Raw genomic sequence first — 21754 nt, forward strand, 5'->3', positions numbered from 1 at the left:
TGTAGACCTCGGGCCGAGGTATATCTAAATGCCGGGTGTTTGTGATCGATAGTGTATATTATGTTATTCATATTTGCCTAGTGCCATGTTTTTTTCCCGTGCTGCTTATCTATTTCATTACATATATTGTCATGAGCCGTTCCTAATATCAATTCCTTACACTAGTTTTCCTTTCTTATCACTACTGCCTCGCCAAAGCTTCATGACAAATTGACATTCCTTAATAGTAGACCAAATATGCAAGGTTCGTCTGGGGATATGTTTAAAAAATTTCATTTTCAAATAACTTAATTTTTGACTGAGCAATGACAAAAATCATACGCCTTTTACACTTTAAATAAAAATACAGTGATGTACTTGTGGTACATTTGTAAATCACCTTAATCCGCAACGTTGCTGTTATGAGCTCAGTATTATTGTGAATGTCCCAAAGCCACTTGATTGTTGGTAATAATCCCAAATCAAAGTGGGTCTTGGTAATACCGTTTCCTTATATTACAGGTTTACATCCGTTGCGGTGAGCGGATATGACCGCGATATAGAGGAAAAAATTGAGATGAAATATGCACAAAATAACATTGAATCAAAACTTATTCATCAGAAAATTGAAAGTCGGGTATAGTTCGCTATGTACTTAATTATCATATATGAATGTGGAATTTACTGTGGCGAAGTTTTATGTTAAAGATGCCAAATACAAGAATCAGTTACCAATAATATTATATATCAATTACATTTATATGTACAAAATTTCTTTTTAATATTGTTATTGTATATTATGCGGGGCCGCACCGTATATATATATAAGCAATGTGTATCATATAATCGTAATCTGTCATACCTTACAAGATCAGTTATTGAATATTTACTGTGGAGGTAATCTCATGAGTGTTAACATCTGTCTACAATGCAAATTATTTTGCGGTTACTTTGTTGTACTGTTATAATTTTAACATAAATCAGCATGAACCTTATAATATATTCTATGAGATCATGTGAAAATGGAGATAAATTAATAAAATAGAACAAAATCATTGCATTTAAAGAAGCGAGAGTTAGAGCGCCCTCTTCATATGTTCTTTATTGAGCTCAACCGATATAGGTTATCTTTACTATCTTCGCTTGGCTAAATTACGGAAAGCAATTTGTTCCAAATTGATAGCTTTATGTTCAAAGTGACATCGGCATATCGTAAACGAAATTGTTAATATTTTAATCGACTTTTTCCAAACTTAAATCGTTGTACGAAATATCGCTTTTAATACGTTTTCGTTACCGCGATCTGATTTTTGGAAATAACGATGTTAATTTGGATAGCCTAATTTTAAAACACATGGCTTTCCGTATTGTTTTCTTTACTAAATGATACATCTCATGTTGTTTTAAGGTGTTTTGGTTTACTTTATGTTATGGTTAGTGTATATTTGTATGAGCGGGAGTGGGTATGAGTTAAATAGGGACCTGCGGCTTCTTTGGGTGATCAGTTGCGCATACATATACCAGCTAATTACTACACAATAAACACGGATACTAAGGAACTGGTCTCATTAAAGAAACCAGACTTGAGGTTTCTTATAATATCTATTTTTTGGAGAGTTGTTAATTGCATTACTCAATTTGTAATGTCGATCATAACTGAACCCCTAACACCCCCCCCCTCCCCCCTCTCTCTCTCTTCAAAAGTAGAAGACTTGGTATAAACCGGAAGGGAAATAAACAATGCATGTTTCGATTCCTGACATTTTAAAACATTGTAAAATTACACATCAAAGATAGGCAACGTTTATTACCAGCATTGGGTAAAATGGTAAAAGGTTGAATTTGATCAGAAAGTCGAGGGATTGATAACGGGAATAAATAGCCGGACATAAACTGCTCTACGCATACACAATTACGTCGTTACTATGTGGTGACACACTGGCATGCGAAATATTTATCGGTTGTTCCCTTTCAATATCTGTATATATTTTGTTGTTTCTTACAAAACCACGAAGCCTTTCTGCAAGTAGTCAAACTTAACCAAAGTTAATTTCCAGGTTCAAACATTATTGGAAGGAGGTGAGGTAGCAATGAATTACGATATGAATAGTACTTACGTGCTCCCCGCCCCCTCATCCTCCCATCCCCTTCATATCAGACAGAGACGTATAAAGTGATTCGTTGGTTCAACATTCAACAATTATAAACAGTTACCCTATACCGAGGTACGGGGACTTGTGGAACAATCGTGAAAGGAAAAAAGGAAATGGCAGAAACTACTTTTGTTCAGATTAAGTTTTACTGTTTCGTTGTACCAATGTTTTTGGTCTTCTTCAATGTAAAATACCATATTATTTTTCAGTTTGGTGTATTTGGAACGAAAATTTGCTTTTGCCATAGAAAATGAAAAATATCAGTATCCTTTACAAACCTAGGGAAGTTTTTTTTTTTCAACAAACACATTGCAGACCCCCTCCTTTCAACCCCCCTCATAGATTTCAGAGAGTCATAATAAGAAAATGAAGAGATTAAACGGACACAGAACAAATCCCTTTGTTTTATAGTATGCCTTGGAACATGGATAAAAGCTTATTGTATTATATTACTAATATTTGCAGTTTTCTTAATTTAAAGCGCAACGAATCAGTCCCAGTTTTTGTGTGTTGGTCATGATTATCTGCTTGTAACGTAGAACATGTACATGGCGAAAACATTCCACTTAGTCTTCTCACCTGCTCGAAAATACTTCTAACCAAGAAATCTGCATTGATATATTTTTGCATATCATACAATACCCAACCTTCCCCTATTCCAACCTATTTTTATGGGAGCCGGAGTGCGTACAATCTCGCTAACAAGGATAAAGGTTGGATGTGACGTTAGCTCACAAAGTAAACAACATCGACAAGTACCTAAGCCCACTGATACGACACTCATGAAGTATCACTTCATGAGTGATTGAATTTGCAACAACATTAGGAAGACATACTCGATCTTACCATAGTATGTTATGTTTGGATTCACCTAGTTATACAATTTACAGTAGATTAAATTCGAGTCGAAAACTAGTTGCATATCTGGGCTTATTTTAAATTAGTTATGTATTTAGAGTTTATGTCAACCGGATCAAAATCTGAACTACAGTTTGATACTGGTAGAACCCGAGGATTTAACGCTTACAGAGTCCAAGGTTCAACATGGACCTCCAAATAAATTATAAAGTTATATAGTATCCCTATATTAGGATTCATCTGTGAAAAAAATATAGAAAAAAGCAAATTTAAACTGATAATGGTCGGTATGGGTGTCACTGAGTACCCAAAAAAGTAAAGATGAATGGGCGGTGGGAATTTTTTTCGGGGGTCATTGAAACCGGGGCTTCTTTGACCCAAATTTTGTCATTTTATCCTTCTGTGAAAAGTTACACTTTATTGAAGACGTGGGAACCAGTGGTACTTAAACTGAACTAGTTGCAGTGTAATTACATGATACAAACATACATGCCGAAAGGCATGAGTCATCCACACAGCACAGGAAACAGGGATATTACCCTGCTGTTATATGATCCCACGGACTTACATTACATAAGTTTTTGACACACACTGAATATAGAGGGGCATATAGATTACTGGAATTTGAGGCTACTACCACTGCACTGCCAATCCGTCCACCGATTACCTACATTATATTCATATCTTAAACATCAAGTAGGTGGGTCTCTCATCAATATGACAATAAGCAGCCTATATTATGCCTACTAAGATTTACTTATACAACTTTGTACGAGTCTACATCTTGGATACAGTGGTTCATGAATAAAATGGATATATGCGAAATATGTAGTGAAGACCCTTTAGAAGCAGGAAAGCTACAGAAGTTGTACACAAAGGGCTATGAGAATCTAATCAAGCAGTGTAGACGTATCAGAGACTCTTCATTATAAGAGCGATTAGAAACAAAATGAACAGGTAACATTTATATGACAGTCCACCAACGATGCCGAGCCCTTTCATGCAGAGGGAGCCACAAGTTGAGGAAAAAGAGCACACACCACGAACAAAACACCGATTGTCACAGCTGGTAAATGCTTGCAACAATCAAGGTAAATTAATGTTGTTATTTTAATTCACATTATTCCCTCATTGCTTAATGTTTCGACATGAAACATCCCCACATGTTATATTTGTTAGACATTTTTAATGTAGTATACTGCGGATTCACCTGTAATAGTGGCTAACTGTGTCTAAATATTATTTTTCAGGCCAGGGTTCTACACGATTTCCGTATAGTGACAGATGTTTAATATGCAATGAGGACATCTATTTCGATGAACGGCATCCTGACAGACAGGAGACCATACATTGGGCATCAACTATCACGCTGAAGCAATCACTTCTGCAAATCGCAGGTGAAAGAGCAGATAGTTTCGGAATGGCTGTGAAAGGACGCTTAGAGGGTATAGCAGATCTTGTAGCAGAAGAGGCACTATATCATAATAAATGTTACAGCAACTTGTACATAATTCACAATGTAGAAGGACGTAATGTGAGTAGAACTTATACAGTTAACATATTTTGCAGTTCATGTAACAAGTACTATGAATATAGTAAAGTACCTATTAATGTAAAATGCCTTCAAATTCAGCATTAACCACTGTTTAACAAGCCATTCAACAGTTGGCCATTTCTTACTCATTTTTTTCTTTCTCAGAAAGGTGGCAGGCCTGTGGATAGCTGAAAGGAAAATGCTTTCTATCAGCTCTGTGGATGGCTTGACAGAGAAATGGAGAGTGGTTTGTATACAGTAAAGCAATTACATGAACAAATGAAAACAATAGTTGGTGATGACCATCCAGTGTATCATGATAGATATTTAAAAGAATCACTAAAAAGGTACTATGGTGAAACCATATTCATTACTTATGAAGAATGTCGCAAGGATGCTGTCTGCTTTCGAAACTGTACAGCAAGCATCCTCCAAGATGAAAGCTGACGATGAAGAGGAAAAGAGAACAGCCATCATCAAAACAACAGCTTCACTCGTTGTTAATGACATTAAGTGTCTTAATTTGAGCAAAACTGAATTCCCTTCGCTCAAAGAAATGACATCATATGATAAGCTGCCAGATTCTCTTGAACCGTTGTTGACATGCTTAATGCCTCTCTCATCTGTGAGACGAAATGTTGCAGCCCAAAATATCATATCTTTACTACGTCCAAGATCATCTGTCAGATATGGAAGGTCTGCAACATTATGTGCCCCAAACGAACAAATGCACTGCTGGACATAAAGCTAATAAAGTATGAAGAACTTGAGCACAAAATACAAGAAAGATCAATTTCAGTAGATGCCAGCTGTCCAAGACTGGTATAATGGATGGGTAGAAGGAAGAACCGCTCATCCAAACTTCATGAGTTTTATGCACCAGAAATACAACGGACTTACAGTGAAATCTTCCATACAGTTTCTACGCATCATCAATGCAATCCGACATGCAGATAATCTATACTACCATCACGGAAGCTATTCAAGGGACAAACAAATCTCCAGCAATAATAACATTTGATCTGCCTCTGTTCATTAAAGCTTCTCAAAACGTTAAGGAGCAGAAGTTAGAAGTTGTTGGGCGCCTTGGAGGATTACACTTCCTGAAGAGTTACCTCGGTTGCATTGGCAACATTATGAACGGCAGTGGGTTGGCAAAAGCTATGGGAGTTGTCTACAACTACAAATACAGTATAGCACATCCTGATAGGTGCAGCATACTCAAAGGCCCTTAGAGCACACTTCTTGACTGATGTTGCACTGGTCCAAAAACATGTGATGGGTGGAAATAACAGCACATACCTTGATGGAACACTTAAGGACTTGCAAGACATATCAAAAACAGCAAAGCTGTGGGTTCTTTACCACCCAACGTGTGAGAATAGCGCAAGATATCTCTTGTCAGAAAGACTCCATGATTGGCATGGACTTCTACATGCATTTTCTAAGATGATAGCTATATTTGCCACAGCTGGGCATGGTCTTTATGCTAAATTTGGACGCACTTACAAGAGATGCTAAGACTACCAGAGCAATATCCGCAGGTTAGTATTACAAAATTGTAATCTGATCTCACTGCATTTGAATTACTGTTTGTGAATGTTTGCTGATTTGTTTTGTTATAGCAACTGGAGGTCAGAGTTCCAGTGCTAGCTCTGACACTTTGCACAAAGTTGTAACTCGTATTCTGAACCTTTCATATATCATCGATTTTTGCTGACATATCCTTACAGTGGAATGAAAATTGACTAAAGAATGTTTGTTGTTATTTTCAGATATAAGAATCATTCATGGAGGGAAACCACACGACCCGATACAGCACTGAGCAATTTTCTGGGCAGTTTTCTGATCAAACAATTGAAGAAACACTGATGCGGAAAGCAAAATCAAATGGAGGTTTAACAAAAGGAAGGATGCGGGATGAGAGCTCGGTAAAATTATGGACTGGTACGTTTTCACATCTCAAGCTTCTAGGAGATATGATGGAAAAAATGATAGGTGGAAAACGGAGCAAAAGGACCCACAGAGACCTTGGGGCAAAGCGTATAGAAAGGACAGCAAATGCATCAAGTTGATTTCTGAATGGTTTTCGACCCATGACCCTTTCACAAAGGTAAGTATCTGTTTACTGATAATGGTTCATATTTTTCCACATTTCAGTTGACCCTATTCAAAATATTTAACTTTTCATGTATTTACAATAAGATTTTACTTGTTGTGTTTCAAATAAATGATCCTATGACCATTGCTTCCTTGTCCAGTAGAATAATGACTAGCGACAAGTCAGTTGTCAACTGTGAAGATGCAGTGATGATAGGCCAGGAAATGTAGAAGGTCCTCGACGATAAGTCATCTGTTGAGAGCATGAAGACATTCAATAAATGCAGAAATCTGGCTAATCTTCAAAAGAAAGTTAAAGTAGGAGACAAGAAGGTATACATCGAAAAGACAGCACTCTTCAATAGATTGATCATTATGGCAGATGAAGGGATTGAAGAGCTATTCAGCTTTGAACTGGCCCCGTTCCTACATCTCTCTTCACTATGGATCGCATGATAAGGAAACCCTAAAAGCATGAATTTGGCAGGATGCTCAAGGTAACAGCAATAAAACTTGACTTTAAAATGAATAGCAAGGTGCATGTTGTTGATGGAGGATGGCTACTTCATCAGGTAAAGTGGACCAACGGTGCAACCATCAAGACCATAGTTGATACCTATGTCAAGTTTGTCCGAGCCAAATTCAAGGATTCTACTGTAGTGTATGATGGCTATGGGGAAAAACCATCAACGAAAGACCATGAGCATATGCGGCGGATGTCTGGGAAGAGGGTTTGTCTAGACGTACGTGTCACAAAAGAATTGACGGTATCATGTGACAAAGAAGTTTTCCTGGCAAATGAGAAGAACAAAGGAGCTCTAATAATGATGATATATACAGAGTTGACAAGCCACCATATAGTTGTACATCAAGCAAAAGATGATGGTGATACGCTTATCGTGAAAACTACAATAGATTTGGTCAACAGTGTGAAGACCCCAGTTGTTGTTGTTGCCCAAGACACAGATATACTAGTTTTGCTCTGCTATCATCGGCCAAGTAACTGTTCTAATCTGTACTTAAAATCAGACGTTGATGCTCTTTATGGCATCTCTACCATATATATAATGTATATAATATATGACCGGGAAGACTTCCTTTCTCAAATATGGCTGGTCTGGAAATAACACTGTTACATGCATTCATGGACATACCAAATGTGCTCACTTCAAATTCAAACTTCCCGCTAGTGTCATCAGTGCATTCACAAGTGATACTTCAACAGTATCCACAACTCAAGCAGCTGGATTATAGGTAATGTGGATTACCTAAAGATGTGGGGATACTCTCCTTGAAAGGGCCCGTTATCAGAGGTTCCAAAAGCAAGCAGCCAAAGGTAGAATCTACCATCCACACACAAGGCTACAGCACAACATTCCCTTCGTGTACATATCCAAGTCGTGGCATGGAAGCATCTTAACACCTCCATACTTGAGCCCGTTGGAAGAGGGTGAGAGTAAGATACTAACAAGAAACTCCGCCTAAAGATGCTTTCTGGAGGTATCGCACCAGACAATCTTCTTAAAGGAATTTGCTGCAACTGTAAGGAAGGGGAGAGGCAGTGTCAAACCATGAAATGCAGCTCCGTGAAATATGGCATGTCATGTGTTTCAGCATGTGGAGTGTGCTGTGGACATTTCTCCAAAGGGTCAGATAGAATATATTCAGAAGAACTTGAGAGCGGTGAATATGAAACTGAATAATGAAGCCATTTGCTTTTCGCTAAACTTGTAGGCTCTATATGTAGCTTAAGGTCAGTTTGACTTGTAAGTATTTTTGATCAACAAACTGTTGTGTTTGTAATTAACATGCCTCAGCCCCCCAAAAATGTGATACACTTATACATAGTAACATATTATGATAGGTTTAAGGTTTTGTCTTTACATTGGAAACTGCGTAATGAGCTCGCTGATTCCTTGTTTACCAGCACCACGTCTTTAATCAAGTGTAACTTTTCTCGATGTGATTAAATGACAATGAATTGACATACTTTATAGTGTTGCAAAATAAATTTCCTTTCATTTGATACCAAAAACAACATACTTTGAGCAGAATTTGGGGCAAAGACTCCGAGTTTCAATGACCCCCCCCCCTGAAAAACAAGTTTACCACCCATCCTCTTTTTTGTTACTTAGTGACACCCATACCGACCATTATCAGTTGAACTTGGCTTCTTTTTAAATTTTTCACAGATTGGCTCATAATAGGGCTAATTTTAGGTTACTTATATATACTACGAATCAAATAGGACCAGGAACACACTTATGATCTAAATTTAAAGCGTGTATATATCATATGTTTAATATTTGTTTTGCTTGGAAAACGTTATGTCGTTTCATCTGGGTGAGATTTGGATATAAACATATACATAATTTGTGTTGTCTCATTCATTATATTCGGTAAGTTGCTCCTTTTCCAATATAACTATGTATTACACTGTAAGGCAATATGAGAGACAATGTAAGGCAATGGAAGAAGTTTTTGCTTCACGCCATATTCCATTACAGCATCGAAGGATTTTGCTCAATTTAATAACCTAATTGTTTTGTTATGGAAACCTACAACAAAATGATTTGTACGTTAAAGGAAAATGTCAAACATTGATGAAAACAAAAAATGATGGAAGACATTTTTGTTCAATTTGTATTAAAAAAATACGAGAGTTTAACATTGAATGTGACTGGAATTTTTAGTTGAACAGTACACTGTCGATTTTGATAGAAAGGAAACTCATTAGTAACAAGAAAGATATACATATTTTATAATATTAAACATTGAGTGACAAGAAGCCTTTTTAGTGACTACTGTCCATGAGTTGCATCAGCAAACAAGTGAGTGAAAATATATTTATTGAAAGAAAAGAAAATCAACTAAATAAAAAGAAGAATATTTGAACCAGGAGAACCACTGGAAATGACGTTGTTTGATGCTGGCAGAACGGCATTTAAACATATGGTACGTGCGGAGGAGGTGCCTTTCTTGAAACGTGCAAATATTTTGCAGTATTGTTAAAAACCGCTGGCACACACAATTTGTTACTACAGTGATAACGTCAGGATGCGTGTAGTTGGAAAATTACCGGATCATTCACACACTACCGTTTCCAATACATGATTTACTTAAGTTTTCACTCCGTTTAAATATCTAACCCTACTGTTATAATTAATTTATCTACACAGGTTAGGACGATCATAGTTTAGATTTGCTGCTTAAAAAGGGTAATATCATATGTGTGATAACATATTGATTAATTAGTTTATATACAAAGAGATATACAGAGGGTTACTGGATATATGAACAATACAGTAGCACATCATGGAGTTAGTGTATAAACATGTTAATACTGGTCAATCAATATGTTTTACCTGAGCTTTTATATATACTTTACCTTTCACATTCCTTGACTTTAATATTGACGGAACAGACTCAGCAGGGATATACTGGGGTAATAGACAACAGTAGAACCTACGAAATAAAACAGAAAATAATCCGGTCAATCATGTAATTATGAAGTGAAATAAAATCATTTTCATCAACTAGTTACAACAAGCTCTCAATTTTAACACAACAAATTGTCTACTATACATGCTACCGAAACTACATTGTCGTGTGAGCGCCTCACGCATTCAGATTGTTTTTTATTCCGTTCCGTTCCTGATGTGGCTTCATGATGTGGCTGATACATTGCATTTTTGTGTTAAATAAATTTCACGATGATCGGAAAGAAAAGTCTGCGTACATATTTATCTTTAGCTTTATCAGGTGCGATTGTACAAAATTCATTAATTTATATTTCATCGAGATATTTCTTATTGGAATAATTGGCCGAATGCTGATGATATTACTGATTCAAATGCAATATATATGTCGAGCTCAGCTCTAAACTTGACTTTAATATTGACGGAATAAGGATAGATTGAGGTAACAGGCACCACTTGAACCTACGAAATAAAGTAGAAAATAACCCGGTCAATGATGTAATTATTGTATTCAAATGAAATCATTAAAAACTGTTTTCATCAACTGGCTGCAACAACTCTCAGTATTAACACAGAAGAAAATAAGTGTTTCCTATATTTGCTACATCATTATGAAACCAAAAATATATGGGGTCGTGTAAGCACTTCCCGAATTACGTTTTTAGCTTCAGTGTTTATTTCGTTCGAGAAATCCAACGACAGTACTGCCCATTACTTGGACTAGTCAAACGTCATGTAAGTGCCTGGAAAAGTTTCGATAATATCAAGTGACAAATATTCAATATACAAATTCAGCAAAATATTCAAATATATAACCATTCTCCAAACTAACACTACACAATGTTCACTTTCAAATTCAATCGGTTGAAACAAATAAGGTGGCCAGTCCTAAAGTTATTAACATACTTCCTCGGTTTGGTTTGCTTATTGTTATACTACGTTTGTTAAACTTAAATTTAAAGTCTATCCTATGTGACTTAATGGCATGGTTGATATACATGACGATAAATTAATTTTATTAAGATCGGAAAGAAACTGCGGCGTACATATTTCTCTTAGTTTTATCAGGTGCGATTGTACATAATTCATTTCTCTTTATTTTATCAAGATATTTCGTTTTGAAAGGATTTTCTTCATGCTGATGATAATACTGATTCAAATGCCATTTAACACACACACATATATATATATATATATATATATATATATATATATATATATATATATATATATATATATATATATATATATATATAAATCCAAACGAACTCCGGTGTAAACCGAATACCCACTCGACGTGAAGTTTAAGTAACAATCCATTCAGCTCCCCACCTGGTGTGAAACTGCTTATAATAGTAAACTAACATTCTTCAAGGCCGATTTAATTATTGTAGTGCACATGCGCGCTACAATATTGGGACTACTAGCCAGGTCCATCATCAACATGGCTGGCTGGTGAATGTCAGCTGAGCATACACTCTCCATAACAATCTCAAATTCACAGGTTGGCTAAGCAGGAAATAATCCCGACTCTGCTTTGCAAAGCATTGAGGCGACGAACAGTTAATTCTGCACACGTAAATAAAATAGATCTCCTTGAGTAGCATAATTCTTTGAAGCAATACGTAAGTATCTAATCTACTTTGGTTTAATGTTCTCGAATCGAACAAGACGGGTAACATTTGAACGCATTTGAGTTAACAACATCGTGCAAACAATTTGCAAACAACAAATGTTCATCGTATTTATCCGCAACGACTCGGCGTTATCTGTACTACTTCAGCTCTTGCAACATGGCACTTGTAACGTTATTATTGTGGCATTGCATTATATACTATGGCCGTGTATGGCATATTTTACGTGTTTTGGATAATGATAAACCAGGGCCAGGAAATCGACCAAGCAGTTTTTAATAGACAGGAGGGTGTTACAATGACAATGATAGACTAAAGGGTTAGGTGTATTTGTTAGATTACTTTTCCATTAGGCCTTCGGTGCAAACTACCTTATGCCATACGGCAAACCACCGTGTGCTATTTACGGTTCGTACAATTTCGCTAACTAGGCGAGGTTACAGTAACGTTGACATGTTGTTCAATTTGACCAATCAGTGTCCAGGCTATGTGTATTCTCTGTCACGTCCGAAACCGGTGTGATTCGTGATTTACAGCATGGTTCTCATGGTGTTAGTATCCTCCAATCCTATGCAAACACTTTTCAATGTTCGGTAAACACACATTTTTGATATCAAGAAGAAGTAAACCTCCATCCATTACAGATATTCTATTATAGCATGTTTACACGTTAACCCTATATGTGAAGTTATCCGACAATTACCCTTTTCATTCTGCGGATTTTGCTTTTTGGATATCTTCTTTGTATTAGAGGAATATGTATTTTGTTAATGTGGAGATATAAGTTTCATGGTGTAGATTACATCGGTGTTTCCATTGGCACGGAATTATATTGACGAAAATTGCATTAATCCGGACGTCGTATAATACCTTAAGAAACAGCGCCAACCATTGACGATCAAGCGATGTTTTACTCGGGCATGTATGTATTATATTCTGTGGTTCATTTATTTCAAGTTTTTTTTCATACAACATTATTTTGTTTAGTGCGAACATATATTTACACTATCAGGATTGCAATATAATTGAAATCAAATTATTCATCCGTAGATTGCGTACATTCTGATGTACTGATTTTGATGTAAATCATAATTTTTGAAACGTATTATATCATCGCTCCAAGATAAGGAGTCAATTCCATAATGTAACCGGTTGGTCATCGGAGGCTATTAGTGATAGTATCGGTTAACATAAGAATAGTTGCCATGATAAACTTTGAAGAACGAATATAATTCACTTTTGTGCGGAAGTTAGCCTTAAATAAAGTGACATGAAATATACTACAAAGACAGTTTCTACTCTCTCTTCCATTTTCTTTTCCGTTGTATAACATTCCTCAGTCATTTTCTTTTATTTAAAACAGATATAATGAACTAATACAGTCATTGTTATAGGAATGAAGGAATCAAAAAGCATTGATAAATTGCAGGGGCATCAATACTGGGTTGCGCTCCTCAACCAGAAGTGACATTGTGACAAAGAGACATCACCGGCAAAGTTTCCGTCCGTCGATGTGACAGTCGTCAGATTTTTTCGGTAAAATTATAGTCGGGATCTTAATGATAGATCGTCAGAGCAATCACGGGTGTCACTATTCGGAAAGGAGATGGGTAAGGAAATATTTTTAGTTTTTCCAGTTTGATGGTTGTCGAGGAAACCGTTGCGTTTTTCATCATGACGTTTTTCGAGAAAAAAAGGGTAATTCGAAATATTGTCAGGTCGAAGCTCAAACCAGGCTGCCAGGTAGAATGATGGTGGCCCGTTTTCCGGCAAGTAATTGGCACTTCCTGATGACATGTACAAAGACGTACGATTACGAACATAATTACAAATCTGACCATCTTTGATTGGAAACTTTAGGTCCAGACATCATTTCTGCAACATCAGATCATTACTAGCAGTGTGAGTGCAAGAAATTTGATACTGACAGGCTGACTGCACGTTTTCTGCTTGCCACTTCCGATAATACACTTTGTGTCTAAAAACATTGTTTTATCCCGTTATTTGGCATTTTTTAACAAAATTTGGACAAAATAGGTTATTTTTTAATATTTGTAATAATACTTCGAAATTTCGACTGATTATAAGAGTAAAATATAATGACTTGAATATTTGTTCGTATTAAGTTTCAGCATCCATGAAACTTGAGCTAGGAGAAAGGGTTTTATTTCGGGACAAGCAGAGGATTATGTTGGGCAAAAGTGCCTACAGCCAACATTCACACTCGGTAACTTGGTATATTTGATATAAAAAGAACACATTTCAGCAAGTCGAAATATAGATATCATTATATTGGAGGATGAAGTAAGTTGTAAGATAAAAACGCGAAATGTTTTATATAGAAGCGTAAAAGAAAAAGAAAATCTTCCATGTGAAAATCAGGTACCTGTAGTCTAACGTGTAAAACTGCAATAAAATGACTGATAGAACAAGGTCTCTCCTTCGGCTTTCTGTTCATAACACCGCTATGCAGTGAATATCTATCCCTATCTTACTATCTTCCTGATCTTCTCGATGACAATTTGGGTGACAAGATGCAGTTTGATTTGCCAAACCCGTACTTGTATATTATTAAAATAAGTAATGTAATATAAAATGCAGATTTACAAGAACGGTTAACCGTGTATGAGAATATTTAACGAGTAACTAATACTGCCAGAATGGAATTCCTCTCTTTGAATAGTTACCGCTGTTTACCGTTAGTACCTTGCAAAAATGAAGGAAACAGACATTGGGGAAAGGGGGCTAAAAATTGTGTCAAATTCCAACTTATAAAATGCTAACCAACTTGTTAGCCTATTGTATAATTACAGAAGCAGAAATGACATCGTTAGACATTTTGGATCAAAGCATTCGTTCAAACCCTTTACTTGTATGTCATCAAAAGGAGAAGTGATGGAAACCGCATATTTACGATTTCCGTTAGCTGTGCATTCTTGTCCCCGAGGAGAAACTGATCGGTTTCTGTCCTCTTGTGTATATATAGAGCCATTAGCAATATATCATACAACACGGGTAAACGAAACCAGTTAAATACTGCGTAGGACACTGTTGAAACTGGAGTTAACAATCCCCCCTCCCCCTCCCCTAAAATATAACAGGCACAACCCAGTAACATTGTATATTGTAACATTTCGCTTTGTCAAAATTATTTAACTCGAATACACCATTCGCCTCTATTAAACGAGTAGCATATTTGGTTTGCGGTTGCCAATACCAAAGAAAGTAACGTAGGATACGTATAGCATTAATCTCACTCTATTTACTGTAATACAAGTATCTATTCATTATTTATTATCTCATTGATTTACATGGAGACATCTACAATCTATATGGAAGAATACTGTACTTTCTATGAATGTGTTGTACAGATACATGTTGATACGGTTCTCATTGTAATACTTACCATAGCTTCTCCAACTGATGTGACTGCTGTACAAACATCAATATGTCAACAACCTCTGTTTCTGTCATTTCTCTTCCTTGCTCTGTTTGTATTACTACCTTCTTTACTGATACAGGACATGACAGAAGTATCCCTGAATGTAGGATGAGGTCACCGGCATCAATCTTACTGAAGGATTTGTTCAGATACAGACAGGAAATGGGAATCTGAAAGAAAGGAAGACAATTAAGAGAATTATGATAGAAACGATCCAGGATATTCGATTAAGTATTTTACACTGATCGATAACCACTCCAAAGGTCCTGAATTTCTTTATCAGTACTGTAATCTATCTTTCTCGAAATTTAATATGTCTAAATGGCGTTCAGGAGTACTAATCGTAGTTGACGTTCCTAACGTTTGACGAAGTTCCTTAAAATATGCCTTAAGCATTGTACATATTTACAATGATATCCGAGGCGAGGTGGGGGGGGGGGGGGTGGTGAACAATAATGAGAAGGTGGGTTCATATTGCCTGTTACCCACACAAGTGGGAAAAAAGAAATATAATCCTGTGTATGGAAGGTTGCGCCATATCGTCATTTTGTGATATGAGTAATAGCGACAACGTTGTTGCTTTTCTTCTTTGAACTTTGGCACCTGACCATTACTTATGTGACATCATTAGTCACACAGACTCACTGTATGACGCTATACGCCATATACTTTAGTTAATCACATAGTGTGACGTCATTTCACGGAAGTGATTTTTTGTTCAGCTCAATTTATCATCATAATTTGCTTCTTAACTATTACAGTTACACTGATTTGATATCAACTGATTTTGTTGTCTTGGAACTGGTGCTTATTTCAAGAATGGAATAGCGTTGGATCAATGAGTCACCCATTCCCATTCTTCCTCAAATATATCTCATTGTAACATAGAAGATAAACATAGGGATCTTGTTCAGTTCATATTAACATTGTTTGATTAGTATCGACTTAATTTAATAAGCTGTAAATGTTCTATATTGTCTAATTTAAATTATTGAAGTGACAGGAAATAAAAATGATTTATATATGGTAAAAACAAACTGGGTCGGGGATAAATCATCATCATCATAAAAAAAAACGTGGCGGTGTGAGCAAAATATTTTAATTTTATTTTGTGATTATGAAAAACAAAATTCAAAGCATTGTAACAATAGATCAGTGTTCTTCCACTCTTAGATTAACACCAGGTCTGGGTATATGGCCACACGGGTCACAACGTTTTACTCTCAGTCAGCTGACGTAAAAAGTGACGTAATGTCAGGTTCAGGAATTTTATCGAACAGTTAATTCAAAACTTGCCTTTTCTAGTTATTACTTCAGTTCTTTTTAAATTTAGATTTAGCAGGCTGTACATTGCTCAATCCAAATTTTGTGTTTATTGTGGCCACACTGTATTATACGCCTACCAGCCTCTCTTTAGCTCGTAAGTGCTCAATGTTTAGGTTTTATTCACTAGAGTTGTGGCTTAAGCGGATATTTAATTGACATCCGTTGTTAAGAATGCTGATTTGATATTATATATATAATCGTCTTAATTATTTTTAACTCAATGTGTACCATGAGACCAAAGTCACGTGCACTGTGTTTACTCTCAGTTAGCATTGTTTTGTGTATCAACTCTTTGTATATATATATATATATATATATATATATATATATATATATATATATATATATATATATATATATATATATATATATATATACTAGGCCATTTTGTATACTATGTTCTGCAGAATCATCCAGAAAGCCACCTTGTTCTTTCTCTGTTATAATACTATCTTCATCAATAGTTTATATTTAACATGATCAGTAGAGTGGTTTGATTTGCTCCCCCCCCCCCCTCAATTGATTTTGGTATATACTAGCAAATTATGATATATTACCATCCGCTCCCATATGGCTATGATTTATATAATATTTATGTATTGACAAACAATTAACTGGTAACTTCACCCGCTTATGTAACGATTAAAGGCCGGGTATACAACTTTGACTCATCTCGCATAGCTTATCGTTTCGAATTAAAAATATAGTTTTTACTTTAGGTATCTTAATGTTTTATGCAGAGTTGCTGTTATAATCTGAACCGACGGATGTGTAATATTTTCCGCCTTTTTTCTATTTTTTTTTTTTACATTTGCGTATGTGAATGTTTAAGTAACTATAGCTGAGGTGCGTTGACATTAAATCATGTAGACGCTTACCCTTGATGAGCATGGTACTTTGTGATTGGTTGGTAAAGAACTGCACCGTATTTATAGCTGAGATGCATAGACCCGAGCTATCGAGCTGTACTTAATGGAGGTAATTAGTTTGGAAAAGCTTTCTCTTGCCGGCGTTAGACGACAAAACGACGTTAGGCATATCAGTGATTGTACATATGTTACGCAGTATATATGTAGTCACATAATTCACGTCGTTCGTTCGTTCGTCTATACACATGAATTCACATCTGGAATATTTTAACCTATATTAATCTATTGGCAAAATAAGTTTCTGGATTAACGATGTTCATTACAAACGATTGCACAAAGCTTCGTAAGATACTGTAAGAATTCCTGTCGGATAGTTTTCCTTTCCTGTGTATCCTAAAGTTCGGTAGACTGACCAGTAGAGTTAGAGTGCAGAGTGCCTTAATGTTCAGCATGTATTCCGCGCTCTAAATCCTCTGTATAACGTCTGTCGTTATCGCAAAATTATGTTTAACGACTACGTCAGCCATGGGCCACCAGTGACCCCGTAAGTAGTTTCACCCGGCCCGCTAGGGCCTGGTCAACAAAACTTCGATCTGGCCCGCGACAGGATGCATCAGAAAAAATTCCGGCACGGTGTTTTCAATCTGGCCTGCAGTGTGATATTGTTTTACCAAACCCCATTCACTCTTAGTTTATGATATTAAAAGATGCATTGACTTGCCATCACTGAGAATTTTTCGCTACAAGATAATGCACAGCATGCACTGCAAAAGCTAAGTACCGCCTATCTTTGTGACACGTGGAAATAAATATCATGTGGGTCATGGTGGGTGGTGCCAATGGGAACCAACTTACGAATAAGGGGGGGGGGGTCTGTATGGGTTGGCCTACGGCAAAGTATCGTATTCCTAATCCGGTCAGCAATATGATCAAGAATGCACATGGCGTACTACGTGTATAATTATATCATCATAGACGATTCACTTTAGAAAGAACCAATACAAGCCCCAATTCGTTATGAGGAATATAAGGAAATAAAACTTGTATTTTTGGTCATGCAAAATATTATTTAAATAGTCTGTAGGTGGCCGAAAAGGACGTGAAAACACATCTGTGTTGTATAAGTCGTAACACGTTATTAGCTCAAATACATGGAACGCATAAAGGTGGTGTAACTGTTGGTGTAAAGTTGTCGGTGTAACTGGTGGTGTAAAGGTGGTGTAACGTGGTGTAACTGTCCCTGGTATTAAGTGCCACTATCCAAAGAGTCCAGAAGCCATTGACAAAACAAATACCGATCTTACCACTAATACATATAGCGATGTCGCTGCTACATATGACAATACTACTAATATTGTACTATTGGAAGGCTGGATTATAACCAGCATACCATTGTTGGTGTTATCGAGTGATTCTGTATATGGTGTTACTACTACTACGCTAGCCAGCAATGTGTTATTCCATAGAGGAGCGTCATTATAAGCTCCCTTATTGGTAATAACAAAAACAATACACACACAAAATATGGGAATAAACTGTCCACTGTCGAACAAGGATAAGCAAGTATAACCTTTGTTTTGGTGGAAAAAATGTAAAGTTCAAATATGTTGTGGCTACACTTGCTACTGTCCTGAGATTTGTTCTACACTGTTTTAGGTAGCGTTGCGATATGTGTTACCGCTCTAAACAGGAAGGGTACTACTCCAAAAAGTGGTGATAATGCGGAAAATCAAATGGTGCAATCGAATATTCGAAATGAAAACATGTGACACCGATTGTTTTTTACAAATCATTAGGTCCGTCGAATGAAATACCGAAACATGTAAGTTACCGACATGCTAATTAACCTAAATATGTTTGTGATTGATAGCATAGTCTGATTAAAGTTCAATTGCAAGAGAGGCCAAACGAGGTGTAGATGCATACACATACATACTGCTCAATACTAACTGTATGCAATACTACAAATCGCGGGTAAACATTTTCGGCATTCTAGTCATAAATCGAGTGCATAAATCGAGGCATAAATTGAGGGCATAAATCGAAGGAGTAGTCAATTAGTGAACTGTTAAACTTAATCTATTTTGACGGTAGAATACCGGTGAGACTTTGGACGATGAGACGTAAATTAACAACAGTTTGTGGGAAACGGTGTCGTGTTTATAAACGAGTATACATTCAAACCACAAATTCAGGTCGTAAGAATTCTAATATTTCAATATGTCGAACAATATACATGGTTAATGAGACACATTGTTTGCATAGTTATGCACCGAGTCATATATTCTACAAACTCCACATCCGAATTAAACATTGAGCAGTGTCTCAATGTATGTGCATTGGAAATGAATCAGCATTAGATTTTACATTCACAGAAAAGTTATATCGTGGATATGAAATCATTTTACTTCCAGTTAAAGACAGTTATTCATAGTAAACATGATGTAATTGTGACCTATATCCAACTGTTATTTTACAACAAATGGTTCATGTTTGTTACGGTGTCATGGTATTGTTACATCCAAAACAACCTGCTCTTTTTACAGAAATGGCTTGAATGTACATTGGAGATGAAATAAGTGCAATAAGTGCTATACGAAGACTCCCTCTTGTTTTAACAATGAAACATAAAGTTACATTGTACAAACGGCGTGCCATAGTTACTGACTTACGTCATAGTAAGATGCGTTCTCCAGAAGCTTTATAATACATCTCTGTAGTAACTCACTGGCATCGTGGCAAATATCCACGTCCTCGGTACATAGTTCCCTGACTTTATCTACATCATCAACCTGATAATATAAAACAAAAATAATATTAGCTGAAATAAATTACAATTTTATCATATAAAGTATTATTAGCTGTATTTTGATTTATCTGACTTTAGATTCTTACTTCGTATTTATCGGAAAAATCAAATATATTGATATATATCTCTAAGAGAAGATTGACCGATTAACTGTTAAAATACGGAAGATATTTAATCGTTTCATGGTAGATTTTACTTACGAGCAATTTTGTTTAGATGTTTATTTATACGTTTCTTATACTATGGCAAAACGAAAGTTCAATGAAAGTACCACATATCTCGGAGCCGAATTGATTATGGTATTATTTAGTAGTACCAGAGCGTAAGATGTATGAACAAAAATATAGCCATCTTCAGGGCCTTTCTATTTATTCCTGGGCATTTTTATCTAAGTGTACTCAGAAAAAAGGATTGGTACTTAGATAAAAGTATTGCTAACAAAATTAAGCGGCACTATAATGAAGTTAAAACGCAATGAATGCCATACCACAAAACTGTGGTTGCAGTACTTCCTATCACCTGCCTTCTTCAAATGCCTAATGTATTTACAATAAACTTCTAGTAGTTTGGCAATTTTTTTGTGTTAATTTTAAAAGATGAAATATTTTACAGAGTATGAGATCATGACAAATATCTGTCCATTTATTTGTTTTGATCAGTTAAGCAAACATGAACTATTATTCAAATGATAGAATCGGTAACCAAATTAACGATGTGCATTGTTCCATTAGGGAAACGACGTCCACATTTACATAAATCCCAAAAACCATTAATACATATTTTAATCAAGAGTTGAATTAAGTGTCCCTACCATGTTTACATGACTATGCTCTTTGTAATCCCCGTTGTTTCTGCAGTATATGGTACACGTTATTATACAATTTATCAAACGAAGACGTCCTTCCAGATTTGGTCACAAAATGAGTATTCAGTTATAAAATGTATTCTACCAAGAAAATTCGGAAATATTTCAAAAGAAGCTAGTTGGGCACTGCAAGGTCTAGAGGGAGTAGTGTGCATTGCCGATGATGTCATAATCCATGGCAAAGATACAGAGCAGCATGCCAACAATATCAAATAGTTCGTGAAACGATGCCAAGAACAAGGAATTAAGCTAAACTAGAATACGCTTGAAGTAAGACTAGACGAAATCACATTCATAGGTCAAAGGTTAACCAAGAATGGCTTGCAATCCGATCCAGAGAAGACGAATGCCATCACCGTCATGCAAGCTCCGTCCAATCTGAAAGAATAAAGAAGGTATCTTGGGATGATAAACTATCTTGAAAAGTTTCTTCCCAACCTCCATGATACAACGAAGCTACTACAAGATCTGATCAAAAAAGACACACAGTGGAATTGGTCAGAAAGTCAACAGAAAGCTTTCGAAGAAGTCCAGAAGAAGGTACAAAATTCTCCAGTATTAGCATTCTATGACCCAAAAAAAAATGAATGCTGGAAGATAAGGCAAGTGAATACGGCTTGGGCTCTGTTTGCTCCAAGACGGTAAACCGGTTGCATATGCCAGCAGGACTCTCACAGAGACTAAACGTCGATATGCAAAAATCGAG

At 36.2% G+C, this 21754-nt stretch overlaps 2 protein-coding genes and 1 pseudogene across 2 annotated transcripts in view; 1 reads left to right on the top strand and 2 right to left on the bottom strand.

Moving 5' to 3' along the window:
- Positions 1 to 21754, bottom strand: part of LOC139982120 (uncharacterized) — a 671468-nt gene that overhangs the window by 397023 nt on the left and 252691 nt on the right. The window lies entirely within an intron of this gene.
- On the top strand, positions 3976 to 8634 carry LOC139983771 (uncharacterized; annotated as a pseudogene).
- LOC139982132 (uncharacterized) overlaps positions 20072 to 21754 on the bottom strand; it is a 50901-nt gene continuing 49218 nt past the window's right edge. The window contains exon 15 of the mRNA XM_071994729.1: positions 20072 to 20166. Within this exon, the coding sequence (XP_071850830.1) occupies positions 20162 to 20166 (5 nt within the window). The 3' untranslated portion in view covers positions 20072 to 20161. The remainder of the gene's footprint in view (positions 20167 to 21754) is intronic.

This window comes from Apostichopus japonicus, chromosome 16, assembly GCF_037975245.1.
Source record: "Apostichopus japonicus isolate 1M-3 chromosome 16, ASM3797524v1, whole genome shotgun sequence".
NCBI classification, from domain to species: Eukaryota; Metazoa; Echinodermata; class Holothuroidea; order Aspidochirotida; family Stichopodidae; genus Apostichopus; species Apostichopus japonicus.